This window comes from Gymnodraco acuticeps, unplaced genomic scaffold, assembly GCF_902827175.1.
Source record: "Gymnodraco acuticeps unplaced genomic scaffold, fGymAcu1.1, whole genome shotgun sequence".
Classification (NCBI taxonomy): domain Eukaryota; kingdom Metazoa; phylum Chordata; class Actinopteri; order Perciformes; family Bathydraconidae; genus Gymnodraco; species Gymnodraco acuticeps.
Genome location: NW_022991300.1, coordinates 422604 through 438353, shown reverse-complemented (window position 1 = coordinate 438353; position 15750 = coordinate 422604). Strand labels below are relative to the sequence as shown.

The 15750-nt window shown below is 40.9% G+C and overlaps 1 protein-coding gene across 12 annotated transcripts in view; it reads left to right on the top strand.

Annotated features, from left to right (window-relative positions):
* The window catches only part of matn4 (matrilin 4), a 47309-nt gene extending 33587 nt beyond the window's left edge, over window positions 1-13722 (top strand). For all 12 annotated transcript variants that reach the window (XM_034240210.1, XM_034240208.1, XM_034240212.1 and 9 more), the window contains 7 exons: window positions 321-443; window positions 4451-4548; window positions 5629-5760; window positions 7345-7528; window positions 10248-10400; window positions 11356-11460; window positions 13124-13722. In XM_034240210.1, the coding sequence (XP_034096101.1) occupies window positions 321-443; window positions 4451-4548; window positions 5629-5760; window positions 7345-7528; window positions 10248-10400; window positions 11356-11460; window positions 13124-13182 (854 nt within the window). In that variant the 3' untranslated portion in view covers window positions 13183-13722. The remainder of the gene's footprint in view (window positions 1-320; window positions 444-4450; window positions 4549-5628; window positions 5761-7344; window positions 7529-10247; window positions 10401-11355; window positions 11461-13123) is intronic.
* Window positions 13723-15750: the final 2028 nt, after the last annotated feature.

Genomic DNA, 15750 nt, shown 5'->3' with positions numbered 1-15750 from the left:
TCTCCACGACATAAAATACATCAGTAAAATTATGGATTATTATTTAAGATATTAACTGTTTTTTTATCACAAATGTCCTTTTAGTTATTGTGCGTTTACTTTTATGGTTAATTGTACAGTTTATCAGTTTGTCTGTTATCGTTTGTTATACATTGAAAATAATATAAAATATGAACAGTATGTACAAAATGTAACGATAGCATCTCACAAATATGGACTTAACAAACAAACGTCATTTTGTAAATATTAAGTCAGTTACCTCAGCTTTTTCATGCCTCTGTGCAGGTGTCAGTTATATGTAGTAACATGTGTGTTTTCAGACATGGACATGTGTAACACGGTGAAACACGGCTGTGAGCATCAGTGTGTGAACACGCCTGGATCTTTTTACTGCATCTGTCCTGAAGGCCAGCTGCTGCAGGAGGACGGGAAGAGCTGCGGCAGTGAGTGATAATTACTCTTGATTTGTTCCATTCATAGTATGCATAACTTAAAGGTCACCTATTGTGCAAAGTCCACTTCTCCATGTCTCTTCTACATCAACATGTGTCCCCTCTTCTCCATGTCTCTTCTACATCAACATGTGTCCCCTCTTCTTCATGTCTCTTCTACATCAACATGTGTCCCCTCTTCTTCATGTCTCTTCTACATCAACATGTGTCCCCTCTTCTCCATGTCTCTTCTACATCAACATGTGTCCCCTCTTCTTCATGTCTCTTCTACATCAACATGTGTCCCCCTCTTCTTCATGTCTCTTCTACATCAACATGTGTCCCCTCTTCTCCATGTCTCTTCTACATCAACATGTGTCCCCTCTTCTTCATGTCTCTTCTACATCAACATGTGTCCCCTCTTCTTCATGTCTCTTCTACATCAACATGTGTCTCCTCTTCTTCATGTCTCTTCTCCATCAACATGTGTCCCCTCTTCTCCATGTCTCTTCTACATCAACATGTGTCCCCTCTTCTCCATGTCTCTTCTACATCAACATGTGTCCCCTCTTCTTCACGTCTCTTCTACATCAACATGTGTCCCCTCTTCTTCACGTCTCTTCTACATCAACATGTGTCCCCTCTTCTTCATGTCTCTTCTACATCAACATGTGTCCCCTCTTCTTCATGTCTCTTCTACATCAACATGTGTCCCCTCTTCTTCATGTCTCTTCTACATCAACATGTGTCCCCTCTTCTTCATGTCTCTTCTACATCAACATGTGTCCCCTCTTCTTCATGTCTCTCTACATCAACATGTGTCCCCTCTTCTCCATGTCTCTTCTACATCAACATGTGTCCCCTCTTCTCCATGTCTCTTTCTACATCAACATGTGTCCCCTCTTCTCCATGTCTCTTTTACATCAACATGTGTCCCCTCTTCTCCATGTCTCTTCTACATCAACATGTGTCCCTCTTCTCCATGTCTCATCAACATGTGTCCCCTCTTCTTCATGTCTCTTCTACATCAACATGTGTCCCCTCTTCTTCATGTCTCTTCTACATCAACATGTGTCCCCTCTTCTTCATGTCTCTTCTACATCAACATGTGTCCCCTCTTCTTCATGTCTCCTCTACATCAACATGTGTCCCCTCTTCTTCATGTCTCTTCTACATCAACATGTGTCCCCTCTTCTTCATGTCTCTTCTACATCAACACGTGTCCCCTCTTCTTCAGTGTCTCTTCTACATCAACATGTGTCCCCTCTTCTTCCATGTCTCTTCTACATCAACATGTGTCCCCCTCTTCTCTCCATGTCTCTTCTACATCAACATGTGTCCCCTCTTCTCCAGTGTCTCTTCTACATCAACACTGTGTCCCCTCTTCTTCGTGTCTCTTCTACATCAACATGTGTCCCCTCTTCTTCATGTCTCTTCTACATCAACATGTGTCCCCTCTTCTTCATGTCTCTTCTATATCAACATGTGTCCCCTCTTCTTCATGTCTCTTCTACATCAACATGTGTCCCCTCTTCTTCATGTCTCTTCTACATCAACATGTGTCCCCTCTTCCTTCATGTCTCTTCTACATCAACATGTGTCCCCTCTTCTTCATGTCTCTTCTACATCAACATGTGTCCCCTCTTCTTCATGTCTCTTCTACATCAACATGTGTCCCCTCTTCTTCATGTCTCTTCTACATCAACATGTGTCCCCTCTTCTTCATGTCTCTTCTACATCAACATGTGTCCCCTCTTCTTCATGTCTCTTCTACATCAACATGTGTCCCCTCTTCTTCATGTCTCTTCTACATCAACATGTGTCCCCTCTTCTTCATGTCTCTTCTACATCAACATGTGTCCCCTCTTCTTCATGTCTCTTCTACATCAACATGTGTCCCCTCTTCTTCATGTCTCTTCTACATCAACATGTGTCCCCTCTTCTTCATGTCTCTTCTACATCAACATGTGTCCCCTCTTCTTCATGTCTCTTCTACATCAACATGTGTCCCCTCTTCTTCATGTCTCTTCTACATCAACATGTGTCCCCTCTGTGGAAAGAGACTCTGAAAGTTTCAGGAACAAAGATTCTCTCTCTTTTTGATCCATTTCTATAAAAACCTGTCTGAAAATGAGCTGATCAGATTTTGGCCACTTGATGATGTCATAACGATGTTTTGTCTTGTGTCACCATTAGCCAATCAGCAACCAAGGTAACCCCCCCCCCCCATATCACCTGAATCTCCTCCTAGAGCACCATTGAGTTCTTTGTAACCAAATGTCTCTCAGAGGGGCGTGGGGAGGGGCTCCTTATTTTCATCTAAAGTAACAGACTTTCAGCACTTTGGAAACAGGGCTGAAACAGAGGGGATTATGGGTAATGCTGCAATGATCTGTTTGGTGTTTCAGCCAATCAGAGACAGGTTCTGGATATATCTGAGACCTGTGATATATTGATGAAGAACAGTATAATAGGGGACCTTCAATGCATAACACTTATTTACAAAACATGTCTCTATAAACACACCATCCCGAAAAGGAGCAGGGAGAAAGAATCTTATATTACCTGCCCCTTTCTCTGTCCCATCATAACAGTATCTAGGAAAATAAGAGAAGCGTAATTCCCACTTGACAGTTAACGGAAAGAAACAAAACAAAAAAAACAACACCAAAACATCACATGAACAAGATATAAAACTATCTTCCACTCAAAGCTGGTTATAGCATTTCTTAGAGGCCTGAAAGTAAACCTTGTGAATCGTAGAGTCTGGAGGAAGTGACCGCTGTGAGGCAGGATGGAGCAGCAGCATCAGAGGCACATCTTTCTTAGATCAGTCTAAATCAACAGGAAACCGGCAAAAAAAAGTAGGAATACAGGAAATAAATCAGGGTTCCTCACAGTCTGAGAGGAGGACAACATGTTCTTACCTGGAACACTTTGCACAGAACAGAAGGGTGTTGTGTTAGGTCAAAGCTATGGAGGGTAAAATCGTCCACTTTGTCCAAGTTGGACTTTTCTGCATAAAAAACTGCATGTTATAAACTTCGATTTAAAATACAATTATGTGTCACTATATATTTGGTATTGGCCATTAACATCAAGAGTTAAAAAATGCAGGGGTCCTCTTTCAAACTTTAATTAGGGTCTAATTAGTGTAAATGTAACAATTTTAAAGTTGTACTATAATTGTTCCATGTTTATTTGAAGCACCTTAAGATTTCCCTACAACTTTAAAGTGTGCTGCCTCAGTGATGAACCAGGCCATTGTGCAAGGCAAGTTTATTTATATAGCACTTTTCAACACAAGGCAATTCAAAGTGCTTTACAAAAAACGAAAGAGATTAAGAAAATGGCATTTAAAATCAGTCATTAAAAAGAAAAGCTAATAAAATAAACATTAAAAGAAAAAATACATGGATAAAAGTTACAGTGCAGTTTAAGATGTGAATAGTTCAATTAAAAGCAGCGGCAAAAAGAAAAGTCTTTAGTCTGGATTTAAAAGTAGTCAGAGTTGCAGCGGACCTGCAGGTTTCAACCCATAGATCCACTCTGTTGTGATGAGCCTCACATAAAGACTGTATTCATCCAGAGCTGAAAGAAGCTGTGTGTGAACATGACTCTGATGTTAAAAGCAGCTCAGAGTTTCTGGCCGGACGGACTCAGATCTTCTTCTCCTCCGGGGAGTCTTCGTCTGCCAGTAGCTTCAAACTGCAGCTCGTAAAGAAAGATATGTCTCATTTATCATCCACTCAAGATTCATACCCACAGCCTGACGCACAGGACACTGAAACACCTCTTTTGTTCCCATGAAAACTCACAAAGTCACCAAAGAACCTGTGAGAACAAGGAGGTTTTATATCGACATGGAGGACGTCTGAACTATGAAATATCACACGGCTGATTCTTTAAATCTGAGGCCGTTTGTCATGGCTGACGGTTATGGAAAAGCCTCAATATTTGTATAGCAACCGAAACAAAGTGTTTTATATGTATTGGCTCTTTGTCACTCGTTCCCTCAGCCTGCAAGTCTGCGAACATCGACCTGGTGCTTCTGATCGACGGCTCTAAAAGCGTCCGGCCACAAAACTTCGAGCTGGTCAAAAAGTTTGTTAACCAGGTGAGACATCTTCATACTTTCATACAAACAACGAACGTCTTTTCTTGTCAGTTTGTATACGGTGGTACGGGGATAATGTATTTGTGTAGGCCGACCAAGAAGTTAGCATCATAAGGGCTTCCTCCATAAAAGCCAGTGGGATTTATTCATGTGATTTTGGATTATTCGTCAAACAAACGTTTATGATACTTACACGTTTTGTTCAGCAGGACAATCTCCACGTATTAACACCACTTTATGATTTAAATGCAATCACTAGTCCGGCTAAAATGGAACTACCTATCAGGTCCCATGCCTTACACATCACAACCGCTAAGCTAAAGGTGGCTTAAAGGTGACCTATCATGCAAAATGCACTTTTGTACGTCTTGTATACATGAATATGTGTCCCCGGTGTTCCAGGGAACTCACCAAGTGTCAGAAAACACAACCCTCTCTATTTTCCTCCATACCCAAATCTCTTAAAAAGGGGCTGCAACGGATCTGATACAGACTGATACAGATTTTAACACTTCTATGACGTCACAGAAGTGGCGCTACGGCTATTGGGCCAACTCCACCAATCAGGAGGAGACAGCCACGGACATTGCCGTTCGAAAGCGCTGGAGACGCTGTAGTACATATGCCAGGCCTGTAGATGGTGCTGTTCTCACAGAATCAGCCCATGCAAAGACCGTTTTAAATTGAGCGAAATGAGGAATGGCTAAAATGCATGATCTGTTTGGTATTTAAAAAAAAAAAAAGTATAAATATGCCTTATATAGGTATGGTCCTACACTTTATTATTCAAATATAGCATGATAGGTCCACTTTAAATTACTATACTTCAAATATATCTTATATATCTATTGTATCATTTGTTCTGTATTTATCGGTTCGACTATTCATTATGGGAGGGGCATTTAAAGTAGTTTATGAGTTATCTGATATAATTGCAACAGAGTTTTCATGTACCCATAAGAAAAATAATCAGATCCGAAATGAAAGCTGAGGTTAATGATGAAACTATCTGTATGATAGGCAAGTTTAACGTTACAGATGTAACAATGGAGGATCAATAACAGAGTGTCTGTGCTGCAGGTGGTGGACTCTCTGGACGTCTCGGCTCACGGCACCAGAGTGGGTTTCGTCCAGTACTCCAGTCGGGTCCGGACTGAGTTCCCTCTCAACATGTACCACACCGCCGCCGAGATCAAAGCCGCCGTCATGAAGGTAGAGTTATTCAACTGTGTGTTTAAATAGTTTAAGACCAGATGCCAGAGAACATGCAGAACTCCATTCAGCCTTCAGTTAACGAGGAGAGGCTCAAAGAAACTCTGAGAGAAGTGTGTGTTGAGGACGTACCAAGTGTGTGTTGAGGACGTACCAAGTGTGTGTTGAGGACGTACACAGTGTGTGTTGCGGACGTACAAAGTGTGTGTTGAGGACGTACCAAGTGTGTGTTGAGGACGTACCAAGTGTGTGTTGCGGACGTACAAAGTGTGTGTTGAGGACGTACAAAGTGTGTGTTGAGGACGTACCAAGTGTGTGTTGCGGACGTACACAGTGTGTGTTGCGGACGTACCAAGTGTGTGTTGAGGACGTACAAAGTGTGTGTTGAGGACGTACCAAGTGTGTATTGTGGACGTACCAAGTGTGTGTTGCGGACATACAAAGTGTGTGTTGAGGACGTACCAAGTGTGTGTTGTGGATGTACAATGTGTGTGTTGCGGACGTACAAAGTGTGTGTTGAGGACGTACCAAGTGTGTGTTGCGGACGTACAAAGTGTGTGTTGAGGACGTACCAAGTGTGTGTTGTGGATGTACAATGTGTGTGTTGCGGACGTACAAAGTGTGTGTTGAGGACGTACCAAGTGTGTGTTGCGGACGTACCAAGTGTGTGTTGCGGACGTACAAAGTGTGTGTTGCGGACGTACACAGTGTGTGTTTGCGGATGTACAAAGTGTGTGTTGTGGACTTACAAAGTGTGTGTTGGGGACGTACAAAGTGTGTGTTGAGGACGTACCAAGTGTGTGTTGCGGACGTACAAAGTGTGTGTTGCGGACGTACAAAGTGTGTGTTGAGGACGTACAAAGTGTGTGTTGTGGACTTACAAAGTGTGTGTTGGGGACGTACAAAGTGTGTGTTGAGGACGTACCAAGTGTGTGTTGCGGACGTACAAAGTGTGTGTTGCGGACGTACAAAGTGTGTGTTGAGGACGTACCAAGTGTGTGTTGCGGACGTACCAAGTGTGTGTTGCGGACGTACCAAGTGTGTGTTGAGGACGTACCAAGTGTGTGTTGCAGACGTACAATGTGTGTGTTGCGGACGTGCATAGTGTATTAAATGTGAAAGCGCCCCCTACAGGAGGCACCGTCTTTGTGAAAATATAAGACAGTGTCATTTCAAGGAGTTTTACTGGTAAATACAATCTGGTAGAAATGTCTTAATCCCTACGACAAGTACATGAAGAAGTCATACACAGACTTTTAATGAAGGGGCGTCCAACAGGGACATGATCTCAGCCCATTTTCATTTTATAAATATAACACATTTAGACAAGAAGGCAATTCAAGTGCTTTACAAAAAGCATTACAAATATTAAGACATAAAAAGCTAATATAATAAAAGGCAAGGTAAGATAGAAAAAATGTTATTACTAGCTGCATAGAAGAAAATGTAAATAATAGGCATCAGTATGTATATCTAAATTAAAATGAAAGCTGTATAGAAGAACATGAGACAATATAAAATATAAGAGTAATATGTGTTAGATAGAATAAAAGCCAGCACTAAGGACTTGTTTACCTCCTTCAGGTGGACTACATGGAGAAAGGCACGATGACGGGCCTCGCTCTGAAACACATGCTAGAGAACAGTTTCTCTGAGTCTGAAGGAGCTCGTCCGTTAGACAGAAACATCCCGAGGATCGGACTCGTGTTCACGGACGGACGCTCGCAGGACGACATCACTGAGTTCGCCAAGAAGGCCAAAGAAGCCGGTGAGAGTTGGTTGTCATCCTAACCATTCGTTTATTGATTACTTAAAGGTCACCTATTGTGCAAAATCCACTTCCTCATGTCTCTTCTACATCAACATGTGTCCCCTCTTCTTCATGTCTCTTCTACATCAACATGTGTCTCCTCTTCTTCATGTCTCTTCTACATCAACATGTGTCCCCTCTTCTTCATGTCTCTTCTACATCAACATGTGTCCCCTCTTCTTCATGTCTCTTCTACATCAACATGTGTCCCCTCTTCTTCATGTCTCTTCTACATCAACATGCGTCCCCCTCTTCTTCATGTCTCTTCTACATCAACATGTGTCCCCTCTTCTTCATGTCTCTTCTACATCAACATGTGTCCCCTCTTCTTCATGTCTCTTCTACATCAACATGTGTCCCCTCTTCTTCATGTCTCTTCTACATCAACATGCGTCCCCTCTTCTTCATGTCTCTTCTACATCAACATGTGTCCCCCTCTTCTTCATGTCTCTTCTACATCAACATGCGTCCCCTCTTCTTCATGTCTCTTCTACATCAACATGTGTCCCCTCTTCTTCATGTCTCTTCTACAACAACATGTGTCCCCTCTTCTTCACGTCTCTTCTACATCAACATGTGTCCCCTCTTCTTCATGTCTCTTCTACATCAACATGTGTCCCCTCTTCTTCATGTCTCTTCTACATCAACATGTGTCCCCTCTTCTTCATGTCTCTTCTACATCAACATGTGTCCCCTCTTCTTCATGTCTCTTCTACATCAACATGTGTCCCCTCTTCTTCATGTCTCTTCTACATCAACATGTGTCCCCTTTTCTTCATCAACATGTGTCCCCTCTTCTTCATGTCTCTTCTACATCAACATGTGTCCCCTCTTCTTCATGTCTCTTCTACATCAACATGTGTCCCCTCTTCTTCATGTCTCTTCTACATCAACATGTGTCCCCTCTTCTTCACGTCTCTTCTACATCAACATGTGTCCCCTCTTCTTCATGTCTCTTCTACATCAACATGTGTCCCCTCTTCTTCATGTCTCTTCTACATCAACATGTGTCCCCTCTTCTTCATGTCTCTTCTACATCAACATGTGTCCCCTCTTCTTCATGTCTCTTCTACATCAACATGTGTCCCCTCTTCTTCACGTCTCTTCTACATCAACATGTGTCCCCTCTTCTTCATGTGTCTTCTACATCAACATGTGTCCCCTCTTCTTCATGTCTCTTCTACATCAACATGTGTCCCCTCTTCTTCATGTCTCTTCTTCATCAACATGTGTCCCCTCTTCTTCATGTCTCTTCTACATCAACATGTGTCCCCTCTTCTTCATGTCTCTTCTACATCAACATGTGTCCCCTCTTCCTCATGTCTCTTCTACATCAACATGTGTCCCCTCTTCTTCATGTGTCTTCTACATCAACATGTGTCCCCTCTTCTTCATGTCTCTTCTACATCAACATGTGTCCCCTCTTCTTCATGTCTCTTCTACATCAACATGTGTCCCCTCTGTGGAAAGAGACTCTGAAAGTTTCAGGAACAAAGATTCTCTCTCTTTTTGATCCATTTCTATAAAAACCTGTCTGAAAATGAGCTGATCAGATTTTGGCCACTTTATGATGTCATAACGATGTGTTGTCTTGTGTAACCATTAGCCAATCACCAACCAAGGTAACGCCCCCCCCCCCCCTCCCCCCCCCCCTCCCCCACCTGATCACCTGAATCTCCTCCTAGAGCACCATTGAGTTCTTTGTAACTAAATCTCTCTCAGAGGGGCGTGGGGAGGGGCTCCTTATTTTCATCTAAAGTAACAGACAGAGAATCAGCACTTTGGAAACAGGGCTGAAACAGAGGGGATTATGGGTAATGCTGCAATGATCTGGTGTTTGGAGCCAAACACTTCAAAGACAGGTTCTGTATATATCTGAGAGCTATAATATATTGATGAAAAACAGTATAATAGGGGACCTTTAAATACAAAAAGACTATACATTTGTGATTAAACTATAGACCAAAAATCAGAATCAGTTTGTGGTGTTTTTTATGTGCCGCAAATAAAGACACAGACAGAAGAATACATAGCAACAAAAAAACTATACATTTTTGTAATCTAATGCATTTTTACAATAAAAACTAACATTTCTGTGATTTTTATTTTGCCCTGACTGGAGTCCGGTTGGTTTTTATTTGCATCTGTTACTTTAAAACCTGTAACACTTAAAGTTATTGTTCAAAACGACTATTTTAGCTTTATTTAACTTTTTACAATATTACTGATTTGAGTGTTTTTAATCATTGTTGTCTCATGCAGATTGTTACTGATACTAGTGATACTGTTTATAAAACCATTTCCTAATCGAACAGACAAAACAATATATTTGTTCATGATATATAAACTCACCGTGATACAAAACGACATGTCCCCTAGTTTAACGATTCACTGCTAAAGTTTATTTCAAAGGTACAGTCCTATTCAAGGTCCTGCACATTAAATTACATTGTGTGTGTGTGTGTGTGTGTGTGTGTGTGTGTGTGTGTGTGTGTGTGTGTGTGTGTGTGTGTGTGTGTGTGTGTGTGTGTGTGTGTGTGTGTGGTGTGTGTGTGTGTGTGTGTGGTGTGTGTGTGTGTGTGTGTGTGTGTGTGTGTGTGTGTGTGTGTGTGTGTGTGTGTGTGTGTGTGTGTGTGTGTGTGTGTGTGTGTGTGTGTGTGTGTGTGTGTGTGCACAGGTATCACCATGTACGCGGTGGGCGTTGGTAAAGCGGTGGAAGACGAGCTGCGTGAAATCGCGTCTGAACCGACGGAGAAACATTTCTACTACACGACCGATTTCTCCGCCATCAGCACCATCGCAGAGAACCTCAAACTCAACATCTGCCCAGGTTAGAAGATCTGGGTGTTTCTGACACCTTGAGTACAACATGCAGGATAACAACAACTTAGAGGAGCTGAAACACACAATACTAGGGAGGAGTTTCCAGGGTTCATTTCCACTTTATTGCAGCTTCATGAGTTTTGTGTTAAACTAGAAAAAAAGCCCCCAAAAAGTTCTTTATTGTCCTAAAAAGATAATATTGTGGAATGGAAAATCACTAAATTCAAGTATAATAATTCACTTTTGTGCACGGCAAATAGATATCGTTTATTTTCCTTAAATATATTAAGGCTATTGAATTGAATAGATAAGGATATTTGTTATTGTGATACAAAAGTATTTCATTATTAGGATTTATTGAATTGCTTTGATGCGTAAAATAACAGAAATGTATTATTCTTAGTTTAATATGATCATTGAACTTTGTTTTTTTAACGTTAAATGATGTATAACATTATTTTACTTAATTAAAATGTCATAAATAAAGTAAAAGACACAAATGTTAAAATAGTTATATGATTTTGTCCATCATAAAGTACAAAGTAGAGGATGAGAGTCGCGTGTCGCTGTAATGATTTCCTGGTGTGTGGCTCCCTCTGCTGACTGAAATATGTAACTGCCGGAAACAATATATAAATACTGTTTATATGTATGAAATAAAATAATGCAATCATTCATTAAATAACAATGTGTCACGTATTAATAGCTAGAATAAATAACATGTGTAATATATATCTGATTTAAATCAAACCTCCATAAAATACATTAAAACTCAAATAAAAATATGTACAATATATAAGAATCAAATGACTAAGTGTGTGTGTGTGTGTGTGTGTATGTGTGTGTGTGTGTGTGTGTGTGTGTGTGTGTGGTGTGTGTGTGTGTGTGTGTGTGTGTGTGTGTGTGTGTGTGTGTGTGTGTGTGTGTGTGTGTGTGGTGTGTGTGTGTGTGTGTGTGTGTAGCGGAGAGTCAGGGGGAGATCGAGGTGAAGGACCCCTGTGCCTGTGAGAGTCTGGTGGAGTTCCAGCAGGCGACCATGAGCAGCCTGGAGCAGCTCACTCAGAAACATATCCTTTAAAACTACCGGATAAAACATCTCCATAGAAACACCTGGAGAACAAAACACAAGTGAATCTGATTAAAATTAACCCTGCATGGAAGTGATTTTTACAAAAAATATTTATTTCAGTTTTCACGCTGGCTTATATATATATTTTTAACACACACACACACACACACACACACACACACACACACACACACACACACACACACACACACACACACACACACACACACACACACACACACACACACACACACACACACACACACACACACACACACACACACACACACATAGTTATACACACAGTATACAGGAAGGTGCACACATGCATATCATTGTAATACCCACACACTTATACACACTATACAGAATACAGGTAGAATACACATGCATCTGGAGAGGGCCAGGGAGCAGTGAAGGGTTCGGTGCCTTGCTCAAGGGCTTTCTCCAGCTCTCAGTCAACACTGTATTTGTTTTGGTCCGATCGGGACTCAAACCGGCGACCCTTCAGTCCCAAGTCCAACAGACTGAGCCACTGCTGCGCCCCCTATATTTATATAAAATCTCGCATCCAGATTTTAGTCAAATTTGGTGAAAAAAACTCCCCTTATTTTTTCATCTGACAAAAGTCTAGTGAATTACTAAATGTTACCACAAAGTTATTGGATTATTTTATATTTGTTGCTGCTTAAGAATAATGCAAATATACCATATATATGGTGTTATACTTTATCGGCTTATTTCATTAAACAGATAGGCTTTGTTCAGAATATAAACTCATGTTTTTATATTCATTATAAACGAATCGCAACAGAAAACCAAGAAGAAGAAAAGAGACTTCTTGCATATTTTCCAGGATTGATCAGGTAAAGCCCTGTCACACCGTGCCGAAATGGACACCCGATGGACACACGATAAAGGAAATGTTCAAATTCGGCTGTGATCGTAGCAACATCGGGCCATTCGTGAGCGGCAACTTCGTAAGGCATCGTGAGGGCATCTTGTCAAATCGTGTCATCTTCGTGTTATCATCGGGCATTCACCCTCACTCTGATCGGGGCGAATGCCCGATGGCACCGATGATAACAAGATGCCCTCACGATGGCCTTACGAAGGGCAAAATTGACACACGAATTCAACACGAAAATGAACCTTCGCAAGGTCCTTCGGCAATTTTTTGGCATGTCAAAGATTTTGCCACTGCTCACAAAGTTGCTGCCGGAGCCTGAGAAACTCCACCGGCGGTCATACGATGGCTTAAGATGCCCTCACGAATGGCCCGATGTTGCTACGATCACAGCCGAATTTGAACATTTCCTTTATCGTGTGTCCATCTGGTTGTTTTATTGCACAACAAAATCATGCAAACATATTATGTAAATAACCCAATTTGTGTTCTATGAAACTAAAAAGGATATAATATATTGTTTTGAAGGCGAGTTGACAGGAAGTTGTTGTTGTTATGGAAACAACATTACGGAGAAAACGTAATATTTTCTACATATAAAGACGGATAAAGTAAAGAACAAAGTCTGAAGATATCAGTACAGTATCATAGTACTGTAACATAATTGTTTTTGGTACTTTCGTTGCAGTTGACAGGGCCTTTAATGATGCACATTGTGCTCCATGTGATTATGTTTCCCTAACCCTCTGTCCACTGTCCGCCATGACGGCCCGTCTGGAGCAGCTAGAGAACCAGCTGCTCTCCAAGAAGTGATCTCATCTTCATCACCCAGAGAGAACAGGAGAATAACAGCGTGAAGAGGAGGTAGAGGAGGAAGAGGAGGAAGAGGAGGAGCTCTTTACATCAATGGACAAAACCAAAGGGCCTTTTCTCTCAAAGCCTCTGTGGCCTTCAGCGCTCTTCACGAGGAAGACGTCTGTCTGAAAGCTTGTGATATAGAATCATATTTCTGTTATGTAAATGAACTCATTTGTACGTCTTAAAATACAACAACTCATCCACTCTAAAGCTACAGCTGTGAAACACAAGAGATTACACCTCCAAGGAATCCCGAGACATCTGTTCACCTGTGTGTGTGTTCCTACATTTAGGATAATAAAGTTCGATTTTTGTTCGATTTGGATACAGCACTAGTCCATTTTGAAATTTGCAATTTCCAAGAAAATGTTGATTAATTGTGCAGCCCTAATGGCCTCTAACACACACACACACACACACACACACACACACACACACACACACACACACACACACACACACACACACACACACACACACACACACACACACACACACACACACATACCATGTATACATCACTTCAGGGGACATTACATTGACTTACATGCATTTTCTGGAGACTTATCCTAACCTTAACCATAACCAACATATGCCTAACCCTAACCCTTAACCTAACCCTTAACCTTACCCTTAACCTAACCAAGTCTTCACCCTAAAATTAATGATTCCCCTCATGGGGACCTCCAATTTGTCCCCATAAGGGAGGCGAGTCCCCACACGTGACTGTGTAAACAGATTTAGGTCCCCACAAGTATAGTAATGCTAGTCCTCACACACACACACACACACACACACACCACACACACACACACACACACACACACACACACACACACAGGGATAGTAATGCTGGCTGTCTTTGTTACTCAATGTACTGTAGAGAGTAGAAATAAGCACAAAGTAATATCACACACACACACACAGACACACACACACACACACACACACACACACACACACACACACACACACACACACACACACTTCATCTGTTACTGTGTATACTTGATCTGTTTTGTACGCTTTGTTAAATATGTTGTATTTATAGCAGTTCTTCGACCACAGTATAGCAAATGTAGGTAAAAAAAGTTGTTACCACTCCCAATATTTAAATTGGCCACTTTTATACAAAATCACGACTTGTTTTCCCATATAACCTCACTTTGATCGCAGGTCTAAAGGGAAGAAATTAGAAGTATCACTAAAGCTGTTAAAATGTGATGAAATGGATATAACAGAAATCAGTGTTTACTCAAAATAAATACTGCTTTTATTTTTGAAAATCCACTTTTTTCTGCACTCTGCAATTTCTAGATGTTGTCTTCGAGTGCCCTAAACATATCTGAGTATTATCCATCATTACAAAAGTGGTTCTTGTACATTTTTCTATCTTCTCTTTGACCCTAATGTTCATTATATCTGTCTTCATCTCACCAAGGGGCCTCACAGGGTACTGTCTGTAAATGACTAACATAAATAAATACAAAAAAGACCACCATAAATGTATACCCCTATATATTTGAATGCTTGTATGTTTTTGTATATTTTCTTATAGCTTTACAATTTTTGTATTTTTCTGATGAATCTGTATTACGGCAATAAAAGAGTGAACCGTTTCCTTCGGAGTCATGTGTCGTTGTTTTGGGAAAAGGAGGTGTTCTTCATTTTGGATTTAAAGTTTTAGAAATTCATTTAAAGCTTCAGTCAGGACCCGAGTATAGAACAAGGTTTTATTTTCTGTTTTCAGGCAAAACAAGGCCAAAAAAATAGGATCTGAGAACAAGGTCCCCTATTATAATGTTTTTCATCAATATATTATAGCTCTCAGATACAGAACATGTCTCTGAAGTGTTTGGCTCCAAACACCAAAAAGATCATTGGAGCATTACCCATAATCCCCTCTGTTTCAGCCCTGTTTCCAAAGTGCTGATTCTCTGAGAGAGATTTGGTAAACAAGAACACAAGGGTAGTATTTTTTTTTGTTTATCTGCACCTAATCTTCAGTATTTCGTTCAAACTTGAGATGAAGGACTTACTGTATAGTAATAGAACAGACAATACAAAATAAAAGGAAACTGTCCAACATGCATGATTTATTTTCTTAAAGAGTCCTCTCCTGCTGATGTTCAGGTGTATATCAGTATGTAGTGTCTCTACTTTAAAGAGTCCTCTCCTGCTGATGTTCAGGTGTATATCAGTATGTAGTGTCTCTACTTTAAAGAGTCCTCTCCTGCTGATGTTCAGGTGTATATCAGTATGTAGTGTCTCTACTTTAAAGAGTCCTCTCCTGCTGATGTGCAGGTGTATATCAGTATGTAGTGTCTCTACTTTAAAGAGTCCTCTCCTGCTGATGTTTAGGTGTATATCAGTATTTAGTGTCTCTACTTTAAAGAGTCCTCTCCTGCTGATGTTCAGGTGTACATCAGTATGTAGTGTCTCTGCTTTAAAGAGTCCTCTCCTGCTGATGTTCAGGTGTATATCAGTATGTAGTGTCTCTACTTTAAAGAGTTCTCTCCTGCT